The sequence below is a fragment of the Chiloscyllium punctatum genome, chromosome 6 (genome assembly GCF_047496795.1).
Source record: "Chiloscyllium punctatum isolate Juve2018m chromosome 6, sChiPun1.3, whole genome shotgun sequence".
Lineage (NCBI taxonomy): Eukaryota > Metazoa > Chordata > Chondrichthyes > Orectolobiformes > Hemiscylliidae > Chiloscyllium > Chiloscyllium punctatum.
The window spans coordinates 57,740,172-57,760,963 of NC_092744.1; the positions used below are offsets into that span (position 1 = coordinate 57,740,172).

Below are 20,792 nucleotides of genomic sequence, written 5' to 3' on the forward strand. Positions count from 1 at the left end.
GTGCATTCTATTTAAGGCATTAAGAACTGAATGTAAGGATATATTTAAGCGGAAGATGAACTGAGGCAGGGACAGAAATGGTTGAAAATATGTGATTGTGAAGGATAGGTGGTCAGGAGCTTCTTAGGGTCATGTTTAAAAATGTCACTGTGTGACATGGCATTACTGGCTGAGCCAGCATTTATTGTCTAACCCTAGTTGCTCTTTGGGAGGTGGTGGTGAGCTGCCTTTTTGAACTGCTGCAGTCCATCTGCTGTAGGTAGATGTACAATGCCATTAGGGAGAGAATACCTGATTTTTGACTCAGTGAGACTGAAGGAGCAGTAGTATAATTCCAAATCAGGATGGTGGGGGCTTGAAGGGGAATTTGTAGGTAATTGTGGCATTCCCAAATATCTGTTGCCCTTGTCCTTCAAGATCATAGTGGCTGTTGACTTGGAAGGTGTTGTCTAAGAATCTTTGAATTTCTGCAGTGCATCTTATTGATGGCACACACTGCTGTTGCTGAGCATCAGTAATGGATGTTTATGGATGTGGTGCCAATCGGAGGACTGCTTTGCTCTGGGTGTTGTCGAACATTTTAAGTGTTGTTGGAGCTGTATTCATTTAGGCAAATGGTGAGTATTCCATCTCACTCCTGGCTTGTGCCTTGTATAGGTTGTCCGGCCTTTAGGAAGGCAGGAGGTGATTTACATGCTGTAATATTTTTAGTCTCTGGTGTGCTCTTGTAGCCACTGTATTTATATGGCAATTCCAGTTGAGTTTCTGAACATCCCCGAGGATGTTGATAGTAAGGGATTTATATGCGACATTAAAGTTGCAAGTGGTCTGGCTCAGTTTCGAGGAGAAATGTAGTGCTTGATTAGGTAAAAGAGTTTGCAGCTTGGACAGAAGATATTGGTCTTCCTGCTGCTTAGTTGGAGAAAGTTTCTGCTCATCCAGCATTATATGATTGGAAAGTAGTATGACAGTTTAGAGATAAGAGGAGTCTGCTGTTATTAGACTGTTGAATGGACCTCTCTAACTTCGAATAATGTTGATTTTGCTTATGTTGATCTTGCTTTGTGGCACCTCTGGTGCATCTGTAACCTTGTATGCCTCGATCTGTCTAAGTACTCTGTGATCGCTATGTCCTTGTTTACTATGATCTGCCTGTACTGCTCGCAAAACAAAACTTTTCACTGTACTTAGGCACGTGTAACTACAATAAATCAAATCATGAGAGATGGTGATGAGGTAGAAGTGGGTTTTTTCAATAGAAACTAATGTTATATTTTCAGATGAATTGGTAGCATGTAGATGAGAAATGGCAAGGGCATGCCACAAGATCAGTGCTGGTGGTTTTACTATTTATATTTTATATTAATGGTTTTGATGAAGGGATAGAGAGTAACGTATCACCATATGCTGACAATACAAAGCTGGTTGTATTCACTTTGGTTAGAAGAGTAATGAGGCATCGGATAAAGAACTGATCATTTAGAACTGAGTTAAGGAGAAGTCTGTAAAACCATGGAAATTTTAACTTTGAAAGATTGTCGGTGTTTTACTATTGATTATATTTGAGGCTGACGGACAGACTTTTGTTATCTCATAAAGTCAAGCAATCTGATTAGTGGGTCGAAAAGTGGAGTTCGAGTTGAAATGAGTTAAAGATCGTATTGAATGGTGGAGTAGATTTGATAAGATGTATAATCTATCCCTGTTTTAGTTCTTACATTCTTCTGAATTCTTACAAAGATAATGGTGCTAATAAGAATTAAGTGGAAAAATAATCAAAATAAAACTAAGTTAAAAGTAGTTGTGATTGTATATCTGCTAGTCTTTTATGCATTGACTGGTTCAACAAATGTTACATATAATGAATTGCTAAACCATGCAAGCCAGACAACTGTCAGGTTTAATTCATGATATGTGCTGAATTATTTGCTTAAGGTTGTAGCAGATTTGCTTAAAATTAACTGTGGCACTCATAAATGAAAGAGCTCAGACTCTGATCAATAGCTAGAAATTGGAGTGTCAATTACCTGATGAAGACAATAACCCTTAGTTGTGATCTTTCATTCAACCTAATAACTTGTTGATCTCACTTGTCAGTGGTGTACTGTAATTGAATACTTGGGTGCCTGTTGAATATCTGATCCCAAACAATGGAACTGTGGTCAATAAAAAGTCTTCCAGAGGAAAGGGAGAAATTTAGTAAGTTAAAGAAAAAAAGTCCTTTTTTTGTTTTCTCTTTCTTTAGGTCCCTGTGCATTTTATTCAATTTTAGATGTTGTAGCAGATTGGCAACTTGCTCTAAAGACTGCACAAATCTAAAGTCCGTCAGCCTTGAGCGAGCCACTAGGTGGCGTATGGGAGCAGATATAATTACTTTTTAAAGCCACTGCTTTAGTTATCTCCTTTGATGAATGGCATCATATGGGAGGTTGAAGTTTTGAATCCACATGATGTTGTGACTTTATGAAAACATATTGAAGCACTGACAAGTTCACCGTGATGCTTCATAATGGAATTAATTTCTTTCAGTGTCTCCCATACTGCGTTAGCATTTTCTTTAATTTTACTGCACATAAAGAACTGGTCAGTTGCGTGGGTTGGACAACAGCAGATGAGTTATATTCATCCGGTGATGATCATCAAATACTGAAGTGGAATTTATTAACAAATGAAACAATACAGGTTGTAAGACTTGCTGAAGAAATCTATCCCATAGACCTACACTGGTTTCCAAAGACCACCGGGGGTAAGAAGCAGATCCAGGCAGAAATATTTGTGCTCACCAGTACTGATGGTAAGTGCTGTTTACATGATAATGCTTTTATAATATGCTTGTTGTGTGAAAACTAAAGTTAATTTTGAGATTTTATTCTTGCAGTGAAATATCCTAATCTGCTTGATTTATCCCGTAGACCTGTGGGCGGCACGGTGGCACAGTGGTTAGCGCTGCTGCCTCACAGCACCAGAGACCCGGGTTCAATTCCCGCCTCAGGCGACTGATTGTGTGGAGTTTGCACATTCTCCCCGTGTCTGTGTGGGTTTCCTCCGGGTGCTCCGGTTTCCTCCCACAGTCCAAAGATGTGCAGGTCAGGTGAATTGGCCATGCTAAATTGCCTGTAGTGTTAGGTAAGGGGTAAATGTAGGGTATGGGTGGGTTGCGCTTCGGCGGGTTGGTGTAATCTAATCTAATCTTATGACAACTCATTATGTGTCTTACATAAAGAGATTGCCAAAAAAAAAAGTATTTCTTACTGTCCAGCTTTTAGTTGTTTAATCCTTCACCTGGTAAGAGATATTGATGAGGAGGAATAAAACCTCATTTTCTCTGCCTAGTATTGCCTTTAAGCATGGAATGACTAGGTGCAGGTTACAAATTTGTCTAATTCTGTGTGCAAGTCTCACAGTTAGCCTCCAAATGGCAGCTAATTAAATCAGTACCAACACTGTTTTCTAGTTCCTACATAACCACTATATGGTTTCTATGGTTAGGTTTGTCAGTTGGTGCAAATGTTTTAAGGTGGGTTCAATGGCTGGATTGAGACCATTAAACTTAGATTGTAAAATATTTGTGACCAGGAGATCTTATAACTTTGTCTTATAAGTTTGGACTTGACTCAATACGATGCAAGTTCCTAATTTTTATGTTCTCATGATATGTTCAAGATATGCCTCATTTTTTGCAGGTTGACTATTGAAAAAGTGTTTGAGTGTTTTCCCATAGAATCATTTTGACAGTTTACTGCTTATTATTCATTGTGCAATCTTGATATTACTAAATATATTAGAATATGGCAAATTGAAAGTAAGGTAACAAGAATTCATTGTAGATACCACCAGGATCAGCCAAGATCAGTAATTTGAAGCATTTATAAGGTGAAGATAATGGATTATGTTTTATTTTACTGAGTGCAAACAGTTGAAATGATTGACTTTTGAGGGACACATTTTTAATGAGTTGAGATTTTTTGCACTGTATCCACTGTACAATTCAGAAGATAAAATTTAAAACTTTTCACATTGAAAAAGTCATATGACTTTGATAAATACAAAGTCCTATTGGTAATGGTGAATTTTGTTGAGAAAATATGACAAGATCGAAAACTGAGATTCTGTAAGTTGAGAGGTGAAAGAATATCGAATTTTATACTCCGGTTTAAGCAGTGAAATTTGAATTTAACTAGTGTGAAGAAGTAAGAAAGAGGATTAATGAGGGCAGAACAGTAGACATGATCTATTTGGACTTTCGTAAGGCGTTCAGCAAGGTTCCCTATGGGACACTGGTTAGCAAGATTAGATCTCATGGAGTACAGAGAGAACTAACCATTTGGATACAGAACTGGCTCAAAGATAGAAGACAGAGGGTGGTGGTGGAGAGTTGTTTTTCAGACTGGAGGCTTGTGACAAGTGGAGTGCCACAAGGATCGGTGCTGGGTTCACTATTTTTTGTCATTTTATATAAATGATTTGGATGTGAACATGGGGGTTAGTTAGTAAGTTTGCAGATGACACCAAAATTGAAGCTGTAGTGACAGCAAAGAAGATTACTTCAGATTACAACGGGATTTGATCAGACAAGCCAATGGACTGAGAAGTGGCAGATGGAGTTTAATTTAGATAAATCTGCATTTTGGAAAAGCAGGACCTATACACTTAATGGTAAGGTTCTAGGAACTGTTGCTGAACAAAGAGACCTTGGAGTGCAAGTTCACAGCTCTTTGAAAGTAGAGTCGCAGGTGGACATGATATTGAAGAAGGTGTTTGGTATGCTTTCCTTTATTGGTCAGAGTATTGGGTACAGGAGTTGGGAAGTCATGTTGAGACTGTATAAGATATTGATTAGGCCACTTTTGGAATATTGTGTGCAATTCTGGTCTCCTTCCTATTGGAAGGTTGTTGTGAAACTTGATCGGGTTCAGAAAAGATGTACAAGGATGTTGCCAGAGTTGGAGAATTTGAGCTACAGGGAGAGGTTGAATAGGCTAGGGCTGTTTTCCCTGCAGCATCAGAGGCTGTGGGGTGACCTTATAGAGGTATTATAAAATCATGAGGGGCATGGATAGGGTAAATTGACAAGGTCTTTTTCCTGGTTCGGGGGAATCAGACGTAGAGGACATAGGTTTAGAGTGAGAGGGGAAAGATATATAAAAGACACCTAAGGGGCAACTTTTTCACACATTGGGTGGTGTGTATTTGGAATGAACTGCCAGAGGAAGTGGTGGAGGCTAGGACAATTGCAACAATTAAAAGGCATCTGGATGGGCATATGAATAGGAAGGGTTTGGAGGGATATGGGCCGGGTGCTGGTAGGTGGGATTAGATTGGGGTGTGATATCTGGTCGGCATGGACGGGTTGGACCTAAGGTTCTGATTCCGTGCTGTACTCGATGAGTAGCTTATTTATGTATAAACATTTCATTATTACCCAAACTTATTTCATTCATATGCAATTCGCTATTCTCCCATAGTCAAGGGATCTGTTCTCAATTGGGGGTGTCGCCACGGTGTCAGTGCCACTATCTGCGCTCAGTCCAGGAGCTTTGACATGGTCAGTTGGTTGTTTGACGCATATTGGTACAGTTTAGAAGTGGGTCATTATCAGTTCTGCATGTTCAATGCAACAGTTCGGTATTACGCATTTGTCAGAGAGCTGCACCGAAAACAGTCAGAGATCTGTGTCATGTATTTAAGTACATATGGGTGGATTGTCACTGTTGGAGTTCAAACATGTGACATATTGATATCACTGGACTCTTAACATACTGTCATTTGATTTGCTGAACCCCCCCAATGACAAAAGACATTGTTGACAGGAAACAACAGAAGTTTTTCTTTTGAGGGAACAAAGCCAAGTGCCACATTTTTCAAAAGGTCAAAATGTGTTGGCAGAGAAATGTAACACTGGCAATAAGTGGGCACAAGCCATAATTGTATGTCTTGATGTCTCCTGCAACGTACAGATGAGAGTCGATGTAGTAGTATGGGAAGACATCCGGTTACCTCTTGCGACCAGTACTTTTCTTCAGTATTTACAAACGAGAGGGACCGTATTGTTGAAGAGGAGAGTATGAAACGGACTGGTAAGCTAGAGGAGATACTTGTTAGGAAGGAAGATGTGTTGGGCATTTTGAAAAACTTGAGGATAGACAAGTCCCCCGGGCCTGACGCGATATATCCTAGGATTATGTGGGAAGCAAGAGAGGAAATTGCAGAGCCGTTGGCAATGATCTTTTCGTCTTCACTGTCAACGGGGCTGGTACCAGGCGACTGGAAAGTGGCGAATGTTGTGCCCCTGTTCAAAAAAGGGAATAGGGATAACCCCGGGAATTACAGGCCAGTTGTCTTACTTCGGTGGTAGGCAAAGTAATGGAAAGGGTACTGAGGGATAGGATTTGCTAGTATCTGGAAAGACACTGCTTGATTAGGGACAGCCAGCATGGATTTGTGAAGGGTAGGTCTTGCCTTACAAATCTTATTGAATTCTTTTGAGGAGGTGACCAAGCATGTGGATGAGGGTAGAGCAGTGGATGTAGTGTACATGGATTTTAGTAAGGCATTTGATAAGGATCCCCATGGTAGGCTTATGCGGAAAGTCAGGAGGCATGGGGTAGTGGGAAATTTGGCCAGTTGGATAGAGAACTGGCTAACCGGTCGAAGTCAGAGAGTGGTGGTAGATGGTAAATATTCAGCTTGGAGCCCAGTTACAAGTGGAGTTCCACAGGGATCAGTTCTGGGTCCTCTGCTATTTGTAATTTTTATTAATGACTTGGAAGAGGGAGTCGAAGAGTGGGTCAGTAAATTTGCAGACGATACGAAGGTTGGTGGAGTTGTGGATAGTGAGGAGGGCTGTTGTCGGCTGCAAAGCTGGGCTGATGAGTGGCAGATGGAGTTCAACCCTGTCAAATGTGAGGTTGTCCATTTTGGAAGGACAAATAAGAATGCGGAATACAGGGTTAACGGTAGGGTTCTTAGTAAGGTGGAGGAGCAGAGGGATCTTTGGGTCTATGTTCATAGCTATTTGAAAGTTGCCACTCAGGTGGATAGAGCTTGTAAGAAGGCCTATGGTGTATTAGCGTTCATTAGCAGAAGGATTGAATTAAAGAGTCTTGAGGTGATGTTGCAGCTCAACAGGACCTTGGTAAGGCCACATTTGGAGTACGGTGTGCAGTTCTGGTCACCTCACTTTAGGAAAGATGTGGAAGCTTTGGAGAGGGTGCAGAGGAGATTTACCAGGATGTTGCCTGGAATGGAGAATAGGTCGTACAAGGATAGGTTGAAAGTGCTAGACCTTTTCTCATTGGAACGGCGAAGGATGAAGGGTGACTTGATAGAGGTTTATAAGATGATCAGGGGAATAGATAAAGTAGACAGTCAGACACTTTTTCCCCGGGTACAGCAGAGTGTTACAAGGGGTCATAAATTTAAGGTGAAGGGTGGAAGGTATAGGGGGGATGTCAGGGGTAGGTTCTTTACCCAGAGAGTGGTGGGGGCATAGAATGCGCTGACTGTGGGAGTGGCAGAGTCAGAATCATTGGTGACCTTTAAGCGGCAATTGGATAGGTACATGGATAGGTGCTTAAGCTAGGACAAATGTTCGGCACAACATCGTGGGCCGAAGGCCCTGTTCTGTGCTGTATTGTTCTATGTTCTATTAATAGTGGATGACGATACTCTATTTGGAGGACACAGGATACTTTAGAAGAGATGGGGGGAGTGGAGTTGACACTGAAGTTTATCACCACCCTGACCTCAACAGGGGGACAGTGCAACGCATTCATTGGCTTGGCAAAGTTGTAGACTGGAGGCTCAGGACGCAATGTTGGAAGGTAAAGATGTAAATGAAACAGTTGAGTGGTAATGTGTAGAAACTGTGAACTGATGGGAGAGTGATTGTAAGGAGAACAGCCAGGTGGACCTCATAGAATTTCAGTTCCCTGATTGACGCTGTTAACCTGGTTCAATCAGGGATCCCTGGCTGACAGATATAAATAGGACTGTTAAAGATTTGTGCACCTTGTGTCTCTCACTGTGTCTCACACCTGCACACACACGCCATGGGTGCTGGGGGAAAAAACTGCGGTAGTGTGGGAAAAAAAAGTTTTTAAAAATAAACTGGAGTGTTCACACTGACAGCTGGCTCTGAGCTAAAAAAAATAAATAAATAGGACTGTAGATCAGTGAGTGAAGAAAATAAACAGGTGTATCAGACATCCTGTTCACTCTGAGAGCTGGCTCTGAGGGAGCTGGATCAGTATCCAGTATAATGCACATGTTAATAATAAGAAAAAAAAGAACAGGAGTGTCACATATCCTTAAAACAAAAGAGTGTCTACACTTGCGCACACACCACAAGGGTGCTGGGGAAGAATAAGCACTACCATTGTTAGATGGTAGTGTGGGGGAAAATAGAAAAAAAAGAAAAAGAAAATCAATAGCACTGTCAAAGATTCCATTCACTTTGAGAGTTTGCTCTGAGGAAACTGGATCAGTGTCAAGGACTCTTCCCACATGTAAACAAACTTGGTGACGGAATTCCAGCCTGTGTGGAGTCACTTCAGTTGGGTTGACAAGGAATGTAAGAAATAAAAGCATATCAGGTTTAGCGGTCATTTAGATTATAGGGCTGAGCCTATGACTCATTCTGGACCAGTGTTGCCCTTCAATTTGCATCCAAATCACAAGTGCGTATCAGAAATGAAAAATAGCTGCCATCGTGCCTAGAGTGGGCAAAGTAAGTGTTTCTTTTTGTCTGTGAATGTCTGTCTCTGCTTATGAGTGATGTGAGGAATTTCAAGGGGCAATTGCATTCATCCGGTACATGCATGGTGCGAGTTAAAGACCTCTGTCATCATTAAAATCCTGTATCTGAAACGCCAGCTGTGATCAATTATGTGGGACACAAATAAAAGCAAAATACTTTGGATGTTGGAAATCTGAAATATAAATGGAAAATGCTGAAGAAACCCAGAACATCTGGCAGCATCATTGGAGAAAGAAACAAAGTTTGCATTTAAAATCCATTATGACCTTTCTTCAGAATGGGATTCACATCTTGACCACAAGCAATCTTGATCATATCAATGCTCTTTAAAAATTGATCTCTGAAGTAGGAATAAGCTGGGGCGGCACGGTGGCACAGTGGTAAGCACTGCTGCCTCACAGCGCTAGAGACCCGGGTTCAATTCCCGCCTCAGGCAACTGTCTGTGTGGAGTTTGCACATTCTCCCTGTGTCTGCGTGGGTTTCCTCCGGGTACTCCGGTTTCCTCCCACAGTCCAAAAATGTGCAGGTTAGGTGAACTGGCCATGCTAAATTGCCCGTAGTGTTATGTGTCGGGGAATGGGTCTGGATGGGTTGTTCTTCGGAGAGTCGGTGTGCACTTGTTGGGCCGAAGGACCTGTTTCCACACTGTAGGTAATCTAATCTAATCTAATCATCGGTGATCTTAAAAGTGTTACTTGTGATTAATCACAAAAACACCAAGGTCTTGTCGGTTGCTCATGGGTAAGCAGCTGATTTCCTCCCAATGTTAACTGTATTTGCTAACGTGCCCTTAAATGCAATGCTGCCCCCTTTATTGAATACTTAACAGGATGACTCTTTATATGCTAAACACTTGCATGGAATGTGAATGCTGACTGCTCAAGTCACAGAGAATTGATCTGTTTCTAGTATTACCAAAACTGATTTCGTTGGAACTTTGACCAATGGATCTGGCAATGGATAATCCGTTGCTGTGGCTGTAACACAACAAAGGCTCAGAGAAATTGAGGTGGACAAAATTCATTTGCAAACCCAGGGCCACTCCAGAGCAGCAAATGGCATCTACATGAAGTTACAACTGAAAGACTCTGGACCTATTGAGGGTCCTATCAGCCTCAATGCCATCTCCCCAAGATGTGTAAAGTACATCAATGCTACATACCGTGGGTGCCCTGGGACACAATCACAAAACTATGCCGTCTGCTGAAGTGAGACATCGGCCTCAGAGTGGGTGGCCATTATATCCCTGTGGTCATCAAGGTGGCAGCTATGTTATGTTATGCTATTGGCTGCTTCTAATGGTCCACTGAGGACCTATGCATTGAGGTTTTCAATGAAGCAATTTGTGCCAGATCGCATCACTTCATCTGTTTTCTCATAAGAAGACCAGTATTATAACCCAGGCTTTGCAATCAAAGCTGGCACAATGGATTGTGCACATGTTGTATTGAGAGCTCAACAAGCTTGCTTTCATCAACAGAAAAGGGTTTGATTCTATCAATGTGCAAATATTCTCTAATCATTGGTAGTCATCTTTTGAAGTCTTTGCCAAGTATCCTGGAAGCTGCCATGATGCCTTTATCCTTGAGAATGCAAATTTTCCTCTCACTTCAAGGGTCATATGCCTTACAAAGCTTGTTTCCCAGTAACCATCCTACTTGTGGTAGTAGTGATTGACCTTGTGGCCAACTAGGCATTAAATGTAATACTGGCAGCAGAAATCAGGCATGGTCCTAGCAATGCCGAATGTGTCTGCCACAGGTGAACACATGATAGTGTGAGTACAGCCCCTAGAGGCCTAATGCATATATAACAAGGTAAGAACTTGGGAGAACTCATGGAAATAAAGGCCCCACGAAACTCCCCAGGACTGACACTTAGTCAACTTTTGGGAATACTTAGTGTTACAAGTACACCAAAAAATAGCTGACTCTGTTGCTAAAGTCAAACTAATGTACAGAGGCCATGACTTCATAACAATTATTATGCCATTGTCAGTGAACTGGTTGAATTTTTAAAATGATTAATCCCATTTGTTCTGTTTATATTTTACTTGACAATGCCAAATTTTGGGAAGATTTTTGTGAGACCATGTCGATGAATCTCTTTTAGCTCATTTGTCCATGTGGTAAAATTGGGAGAAAGTGAGGACTGCAGGTGCAGATCAGAGTCGAGAGTGTGGTGTTGGAAAAGCACAGCAGGTCAGGCAGCATCCGAAGAGCAGGAGAATCAACGTTTCGGCCATAAGCGCTTCCTTCATCAGGAATGAGGCTTGAGAGCTGTGGTCTGAGAGATCAAAGGGAGGGGAGGTGGGGCTGGGAGGGAAGGTAGCTGAGAGTGCGAAAGGTAGATAATGGCTGGGGTGATGGTGATAGGTCAGAGAGGATAGGTGGGAAGGAAGATGAACAGGTAGGATAGGTCATGAGGGCAGTCCAGATCTGGGGTAAGGTGGGGGGAGGGGAAATGAGGAAACTGGTGAAATCCTATGTGGTTTGAGGGTCTCAAGCAGAAGATGAGGCGTTCTCAATCCAGGCATCTGGTGGTTAGGGTTTGGCAATGGAGGAGGCCAACACCCGAATGCCCTTGGTGGAGTGGGAGGGGGAAGTTAAAGTGTTGGGCCACAGGGTGATGGGGTTGCTTCGTGCATGTCCCGGAGATGTACTCTGAAGTGTTATGCATGTAAGCGTCCTGTCTCCCCAATGTAGAGACCACAGCAGGAGCAATAGATACTGTAAATGACATGTGGAAGTGCAGGTAAACCGATGATGGATGTGGAAGGCTCCTTTTCGGCCTTGGATGGAGGTGAGGGGGGAGGTGTGGGCACAGCTTTTGCAATTCTTGTGGTGGCAGGGGAAGGTGCCAGAATGGGAGGGTGGTTTGGTGGTGGGGGGGTGGTTTGGGTGGGGAGTGAGGACCTGACAAGAGAGTCTCTGAGGGAATGGTCTTTATGGAATGCAGATAGGGATGGGGAGGGAAATATATCTCTGGTGCGGTCCGTTTGTAAACAGTGGAAATAGTCGAGGATGATATTATGTATCCGGGGGTTGGTGGGATGGAAGGTGAGGACTGGGGGTTTCTGTCCTTGTTGCAGTTGAAGGGGTGGGGTTCAAGGTGGAAGTGTGGGAAGTAGATGAGATGCTCTGTCCAAAGGTGTTTTACAGTTATGAAAAACAGTTAGCAAGAAATTGCATGAGGGTTATGTGATATAACTTAAAGTATGGATGAATTGGTAAGTTTTGAGGAAGCTTTAATTTGAGTGAGCAAGGTAGCATGCTGGATGGATTTGGAGGAAAAGTAGCAGAGCTAAGATAAGGTAACTGGAAGTTACAGCAGGGAATTGCAAAACTGTGGATGATATGTCCACCTATCAAGATCACGTTTGCTTTAAATACATTGAGTTTGGATGCAACTGATGTATAACCAATTATTAATAATTTTTTTATAGAAGTAATGCATTAATTTTGTAATGTATTTAATTTGCAAAAAGTTGACGAGTAACATTATATATGTTAAAGGCAAATTTCATCTGATTTCAAAAACTGGGCGAGTGGAAAAAAGTGTAGAAGCCCATCGTGGAGCTGTGCTGGCAGGAAGGTGGAATTATGAGGGAACTGCTTTGGTAACAGGTGAGTGAAGTATTATAACAAACAAATTTAACCTATTTGGAATACTGTATCCTTGGGGAAAATGCATAACTGAAAGTATAATTCTTCATTCTGTATCTCCATCCACCATAGAAGTCTATATTTGCTCAAAGGTTTCATGCATTCTGGGGAAACTGGTGCTAAGGATGTAGAAAAACATATTCCTTTTGGGCTCAAATGCTCCACATGCTCCCTGAGCCAGCAATATTTTCCTCATTCTTTTTTTTTCTATAACCAATTTATTTTTTGTTGTTGAAATACAAAGCAAAAGTGCTGGAAAGACTGGACAATTTGGGAGAGAAAAACTGTTAATGGCATTGATACTATTGGTAGTAATTACCCACCCCAGGATAGACAAGAGAGAGTTAGTGGCAGGGGAAGTAAAGGATCATGAAAAATGAATGAAAGAGGCAACATGTCAATTCCAGTAATTCTGGCACAGAAACACTGTTACCAGCACCTATTCTTTGAGATAAATTGAGGATCAGGGTTAAATTTGAAATAGGGTGTTGTCCTGCTACTGCTGAGCTTTTGAGGAGGCCAAGCACTGAGAGGTCAGAGTGGATTGAACTCCAAAGATTCACCAGATGCTGAGTGAAGAAGTTCCTTCTCATCTCAGGGCTTGTTGGGAAGTTGGTGTATGTAAAATTGTAAAATGGAAGAAGGCATTGCGTAGTCTCTTTAAAAGATGGTGTTTTTTTTTCCAGTGCTTAGAGTTAGAATGGATTTCTGAACAGCAGCTTAAAGTGCAGGTGCACAGAAAGCACCCAAATTGAAACATTTTGTGTTGATCAGCCAAGCAGCATTTTTACTAAGCCAACAAATCTTTTCAAATTTAGCCGATCAGTTTAAACCAAGCACTTAGCTACCAAGAACTTATGAAGTTTAAATCTGATGGTTTTGACGACCTAGAAACAATACGATTGTAAGAATTTAATAGGTCATCAAGCTATAAAAGACAAGGGCGTTTGGAGAATCCATGAGAGCCAACTGCCATCTACCAAGCGATAACAACTTTCAACTCTCAGAGAAAGCATCATCTCATTAATAAAGGTACTGCAGCACCCTTTGCTAATATTCCAGACAGTAGAATTCACAGAGACAACATTCCTGACAGAAGAATTGACACAAGAATTCGACAGAGGAATTTTTGATGCAAGAATTGGACGGAGGTGTTTCTGAAGAAGATCAACGAAGAGGGTGCAGAGCATTCCAGTAGATGTATCCTAGCTGTAATTTGGTGAAACTAAATTCTATTGTTTTAGTCTATGTGTGACCATTAGGATTTTATTTTATTCGGGAATACATAATAATTCGAGGGGAACTGTTCACTTTGTTAGTGGTTCTGTTAATCTGTTCACTGTTGGTTAGATAAATAAATTGTTAGTTGTTGATTATAGAGTGAGTGAAGGATTGTATTTCATTTAACCACTCCTTTATAACGGATTCGGGGGGAGAGAGGTAGGTTATACCACTTCTCACACTTCTTTTAGCAGATTGTAAGGCAAGAAGAGCCTCTGTGACTGTTTTTTGATTTTAGTTATCAGGGGGGAGGGGGGTTGACCTCCACTTCATAACAGTGCTAAAAGACCTATACCTCATTTTGACAATAGCCAGGTTTTAGATCCCACAGCCAAGGGGAATGTCTTTGCTGTTGATCTCTAAAAATTTAATGTTTGAATGAGATCACCATTCATTCTTCTAAACTCCAGAGAATGTATGCTCAGTCCGGTTAATCTTTCCATCTTTCTTTGGCAAGTACTTTCCTTTGGTAAGTAGACCAAAATTATACACAATTATCCAGTATGATCTCACCAAGGCACTGTATATTTGCAGTGTCATCTTTAGTCTCAAATTCTGTTGTTAAATGCTAAGATGACACACTTGCAGACAGAACAGAGATGTTAGGTAAAGTGACTACTCATTGTATTTGCTGTCTCCAGTGTTTAAAAAGTCCATTTTGTGGGCTGTAAATGCTGTGTACAGAGTTGGATGAAGTGTAAATAGATCTCTGTTTTATTTGCAAAAGGTACATTAGTCCTGGATGGCAGGGAGACAGCACTGAAAGGGCAGGTGTTACAACTCCTTGTATGGAAATTGCCATAGGATGCAATGGGTGTTGAGCCAAAGTTTTATGGAGGAAATGGCCTTTTAGGAAAGAGCCTGGAAGGAAAGGGGAAGTAAGGATGTCTTTTGCTCAGGGAATCATGCCTGAGGAGATTGAAATGGCAGAGAATGATTCGTATAGACGGGAGTGTGCGAAATGGGATAAATGCTGTCAAGCCTCAGTCTTTAATGGTGGAGAGGAATCCTTGCAGAAACAAAGAAGTAGGTTTCAGAAATAAAAGCAAAAGAAAATCTTTCAGCATCAATGGTAATCTGCTTTTTGAGTTCAAGCTCTTGTTTTAATGGTAGGAAATTTGAATATATTTAACAGATGAGGAATGGAGGTGAGTTGTCCTAGAAAGTAGTGTGAAGAGTACTGAAATTGGGGCAGCTATGGGAGCCAGTGGCTTGTTCCTTGCAACAGATGTTTTGTCAGAAAAAAAAATGATATTGCCCTCTCGCCTTTCGAAGGCAGCAGCTTTCTTATGCCATTCCATTTGCACAGCCCGAGACTTAACTCATGCAGAACTGTGGGACTCCACTGCTCCTATATAAAAATTGGTTGTTCCTTTGCACCCAAGAAGATATTTCGAACAAAAAATCTGGAAGTTGTAACAGTTAGGAGCAAATTACTGCAAATGCTAGAGTCTGTACTGAAAATAAAATATGCTTAAAATCACCAAGTCAGGCAGCATCTATGGAGAGAGAGAGAGAGAGCAGGCTAATGTTTCAAGTCTGGATGACTCTTCTTCAGAGGTCTGCCAGATGCTGCCTGACCTGCTGTGATTCCTCCAGCACTTTTTTTTTTTGTTTTCAGTTGTAACAGTTAGTCTGCCTTCACACTTGTTTACAAGAACAACTGTGAAATCCAGTAAAAGATTATTTGACAATTTTCAGTCTTGTTATAGTACCGTTTTTATAGTTCCCAATGCATGACTGTTTTATGAAAATACTTCAGTTTAGTTTGTTTATGCAGTAATCCCTAAAAGACTCTCCTTCCCTAGCCATTGCAAACCGACCAACTTCGAATTTGATCATCATACAATGGCTACAGGATGACAGTGCTCTTCAATGTTACTTGTTATTACCTTGCTCTACAGTCAGTAATGATTACTGATATATACCTGAGAGTGACTTTGAGTAACTAGAAATATTACATGGTGCGTTAATTAATTGAAACTAAAGGGCTCAGTGGTTAGCACTGTTGTCTCACAGCACCAACGACCCGGGTTCGATTCCTGCCTCGGGTGACTGTCTGCCTGTGTGAAGTTCGCACATTCTCCCCGTGTCTGCGTGGGTTTCCTCTGGGTGCTCTGGCTTCTTCCCACAATCCAAAGATGTGTAGGTTAGGGTGAATTGGCCATACTAAATTGCCCATAGTGTTAGGTGCATTAGTGAGAGGGAAATGGGTCTGGGTGGGTTTCTGTTTGGAGGGCTTGTTGGGCCGAAGGGCCTGTTTCCACACTGTAGGGAATCTAGTCTAAGCCTAAGAACACTTTTAAATCATACAGAAATTCACTTGCAAGTAGAAAATCAATCTGTTTTCTTTTACTTTTGCATCTAATGGAATATTATTTGTACTCCAAAGTTGGTGAAGATGGTCAAATTAAGATTTGGTCCAAAACTGGAATGCTGCGATCCACAATGGTACAACAAGGTAGGTTTTGAATTACAAGATTCTTCTGGATATGTAATTGGCTTTTAGCAGTAGTTCAGCAATGGCAAGGTAACGCTAAATTAAGTGCTACATTTTAAAAATCCAGCACAGGACAGTAGAGTGGTGCTGGAAATGGACAGCAGGTCAGGCAGCATCTGAGGAACCGGAAAATTGACATTTCAGGCAGGAGCCCTTCATCAGGAATCCTGCCCGAAACGTCCATATTCCTGTTCCTCGGATGCTGCCTGATCTGCTGTGCATTTCCAGCACCACTCTAATCTTGACTCTAATCTTGACTCTAATCTCCAGCATCTGCAGTCCTCCTTTCACCTAGTATATTCATGCATTTCAGTATTTAAGCTCTAATTTACTGAAAAATAAAGCACAATTTCCCTGTTCCTACACTTGGGTCAACATTTTTAAAATTTCAAATATATGCTGTATTCATTAATTATCTATAAGTAAAAGCAAAAAGTACTAATACAGTGGAATTGTTACATTCCTCATTACAGCTTTAATTCACTTGCAACAAAAAAGGCATTTTCTAAAAATGAAAGGAATCCACTTACATTCCCATTAAGGCTACAATTGTATCTCAAAACATAACAGACCCTAATTATGTTTTAGCAGAAAGACTTGGGTGGTCTTTTCCTGCAGTGACCATTTTAGTGCATCCCCCAGCGCTTACACCTAGACGTTAGAATTGGTTGAGGTCAATTTTTTGCACTGGAAGACCACCAGGATTCAGGCAGACCAAAGAATGTCTTTCATCGAGTTGATGATCCTCCAGACTCAGGAGATGTTTGTCTTAATGTTTATCTTGGGCAATAGCTCATAGAGCAGAGCCCTGCATCATGAAGGCGTTTGAAGGAGATGTGTGACAGTCTCTTCACCACTGCAATCATCTTGAGGACATTGTGTAGTTGTGCAGAGTCCAAGCATGCATGAAGGATCTGATGAGTAGAGTCCTGTTCACCACCAGCCAAGCTACATCTTTGTGTTTGTTAGAAAGTTTTGGTGATGAGGCGTTCTGCCAAATGACTTTGACAGTGCTTAAGGAACCACCCAATAGGAACCACTTTCTAATTTCCCCACAGGTGACATTGTGTGCTGACTACTGCCTGACAGACTTATGGTCAAAGCCAGGTGATACAGGATTATCCAACTACTTTGTCAAGACTATCCTTTGTAACACTGGAATAGATAGATAGTCAGTTACACTTGATGTTTGTGTACCAAGGATCTACACACAGCTCAGTGCAGCCGCACACAAAGGTAACCATCAGGATGAGGGTGCTGTAGGTACGTTCTTACTGTCCCGCCCCCATCCAGACCTTGTACATGATGTCTTTGCAGACATGGTTCATCTTTAACCTCTAGATGAAGTGAAAGATGGTCTGGGTGATCGCTGCAGCACAGGCTCAGTGATAATTCATCAAGCTCAATTGGTGTGACCTGATGAAGGAGACAATAACTTTGCCACGTAACGAGAAGTATAGTTGGAGGCTGATTCTTCTTGATACGTCTTCCACAGTGCCAATTTGGTATTGGGAGCAGATTGTTTACAAAGCCACTTCTTTTTTTTCTCTTGGATGGTGGACAGTAAGGAAAACAGCGAAAAACATGAATATGTACCCATCCAGATGCATTTTAAATGTTGTAATTGTACCAGCCTCCATCACTTTCTCTGGCAGCTTGTTCCATACATGCACCACCCTCTGCATGAAAAAACTGCCCATAGATCCCTTTTAAATCTTTCCCCTCTCAACATCTTGGAGGTGAACATTTAAACAAAAAAGAATTGGACCAGCTGTATGAATACTGCATCTCCAAGAGCAGGGCAGAGACTGGGAAGTCTGTGGCAAGTAACTCACTGCCTTACTTCCTGAAAACCATGTGCCATCTACAAGTCACATGAAGAACGTGATTGAATACTCCCCACTTGCTTGGACTAATGCAGCTCCAAGAATACTTAAGATGTTTGACGCCATCCAGGACAAAGTAGACCATATGACTGGCACAGAATGCCGCACTTTGCCGATGAAGCCTTAAGGGTATCTTGGAGTATTGCCTCTGTCTACCTGAGGCTCGCCTGCCATTTTGAAACTGGCAGTAGAGTGCCTTCTTGGGGAGTCTTGTGTTGGTCATGTGGACAATGTGCCAATCCTATCGAAGCTAATCAGGAGTGGTCAGTGCTTTGATGATGGGGATGTTGGCATTATCTATGATGCTGGTGTTGGTATATCTGTCTTCCCACAGATTTGCAGGATTTTGCGCAGGCAGCATTGGTGGTGGTATTATAGTGCCTTGAAGTGTCTACTGTAGACAGCCCACTTCTCAGAACCATATTGGAGGGTGGGAACAACTAAGGCACAGTGTTCCACATACTGCATACACATGACTAGCATGGATTTGCCCATAGAAGTTGACTTTCATGTTGAACATAACAAGCATTTATTTAGGAGCTTTAGATGATTTTGACCTATTTGTGAGAATCATAACTCTGTAGTATGTCATAGTGGAGTACATGATGGTGATATATGTAGTAATTTCAATGATTCTACACAACTTCTGTAAGTGATTTCTTATTTTAATCACGGAGCAGAAATTAACTCAAAACATACTTAAGTCTCCTTCTGCTTCTGTCTCAACAGAACTGTTGAATTCCAGTCAGTATTTAAAGCCTTCTGTTATACATTAGCATTCCAAAGTGACAATGTGTTAATTTTTGCATGCTTTTGACATGTGGTTTCATTGAATATGTATTGCTTGCTACTGGCCATAAATTATGTAATAAGAATTATTTGGAGTCTATCATCTTGGGACTTGTCTCTCTCGTTTCTGGTTATGAACCCACAGTATCCACACTGAAACCAGATGTTAAAGGTTTGCCATTGGAATGAACATTGTTTAGTATTTAGAGTGTAATCAGTATAAGGAGGGAAATAAATTGTGCCCCAACAATTTAAACTGTAGTCAGAAAGTATATTAATTTATTCTGTATTCTACTATTGGACTGCTGAAAAATGACATGTTTTGTTGAAGCTTTTCAGCTTCATCAGGATAATCTGCAAGAAATTCCAAATTACAAGTAAGAAACATTTGTACAGTGATGGAAAAATGCAGATTGGGTGGCATGTAGAGTTTTGTCAAGGTGTTGCTCTAAAGAATTCACCAGTTACTTATGACTGACAGTTGACTGCCAAGCTTTGATTAAACAATGCAGGTCAAATCTGATTGCCCTGAGAAATTAACCAATGCTTCTATTAATTAGAGTCCACTTGTCAACCAGTCAGTACTGTCATCCTTTACCCTTCTACGTTGATATTTCTTACAAATGAAAATGTCTTATAAATGCAACATGAAAAATGTTGACAAAAAAGTCTTTTTTTTAGCAAAACTCAGATTCTATACTACCAAATGACTAGTTCTTATAATAGTTGGCTGTAGATATATTTAGCATACGAATGACAATCTTGCAGAAACTGGTTAAAATGTAATTAGTAAACAGGAAATCATCAACTGTCTGGTGGAGGGGGCTTGCCAGCGAAACCCATATCCAGTGCATGAATAAAAGTACTCACAGGTACCTGTGTAAATTGGAGAAAAAATATCATTCTATTACTTAAATTCTATTACATAAATTCATATATTGCAAACTGCTTTATTGAAAAAAAATATTGTTTATTGAGAAGGGAGGGAATATTTCTTGAGCTCAGAGTAACACTTCTGGATATGTAGCTGCTGATGTTCCTGAGGGCTTTCATATCACAGAAGAGAATGTTGGGCTGGATATATAAGCATTTATTTGCTTTTCCACGTTTACCACCTTCATCGAGAAGAGCAGTGCCAGCAATGATTAAACAATCTAGTACTGGAAAAGGACACTTATACAAAGAAATGTCAACTCACTGAGTATCCAGTTTCAACAACATTCAAGAAGTTCTTTTCCATCCAAGATAAAACAGTCAGTTGATTGGCTCTTCATCCAGCTCCTTTCTGCATTGATGCACAGTGACAGCATTATGTACATTCTACAAACTGTACTGCAACAACTCATCAAAGCTCCTTCAAAAGCACCTTTCAAACCCACAACCTTGACCAAGTAAAACTGAGGATAAAGTTGCCATAGTCTTAGATGACCACTTGACTGTCGGTCTCATTAGAGAGAGACGATTGATAGTGAATTTAACCTGAGGTCACCATGCCTCAGGTGAGGGTTGAGGCTGAGAAGGTATGACCTTCATGGTAACTTCAGCCAGTGCCAAATAGAAGGACAACGGTAGCAAACAAATGAGAACACCTACCCACCTGCAAGTTTACCTCCAAGCCAATTAGAACTATGTTACTATTCCTTCACTGTTGTCAAAATTCTGGAACTTCCTTCCTACTTGTGGCTGTCCCAACACACCAAGGACTGCAACAGTTCAAATAGGCATATCACTACAACTCTATGGCAAATAGGGATCCAGAACACATGCTAGCCTTGCCAGCGAAACCCATATCCAGTGCATGAATAAAAGTACTCACAGGTGCCTGTGTGAATTGGAGAAAAAATATCATTCTATTACTTAAATTCTATTACATAAATTCATATATTGCAAACTGTTTTATTGAAAAAAAATA

The 20,792-nt window shown here is 41.1% G+C and overlaps 1 protein-coding gene across 8 annotated transcripts in view; it reads left to right on the forward strand.

Moving 5' to 3' along the window:
- The window catches only part of ift80 (intraflagellar transport 80 homolog (Chlamydomonas)), a 229,393-nt gene that overhangs the window by 41,579 nt on the left and 167,022 nt on the right, over positions 1-20,792 (forward strand). For 5 of the 8 annotated variants that reach the window (XM_072572726.1, XM_072572721.1, XM_072572724.1 and 2 more), the window contains exons 3-5: positions 2,571-2,794; positions 12,275-12,385; positions 16,098-16,166. In XM_072572726.1, the coding sequence (XP_072428827.1) occupies positions 2,571-2,794; positions 12,275-12,385; positions 16,098-16,166 (404 nt within the window). The remainder of the gene's footprint in view (positions 1-2,570; positions 2,795-12,274; positions 12,386-16,097; positions 16,167-20,792) is intronic. The other 3 variants (XM_072572727.1, XM_072572728.1, XM_072572725.1) reach the window with 2 other exon arrangements.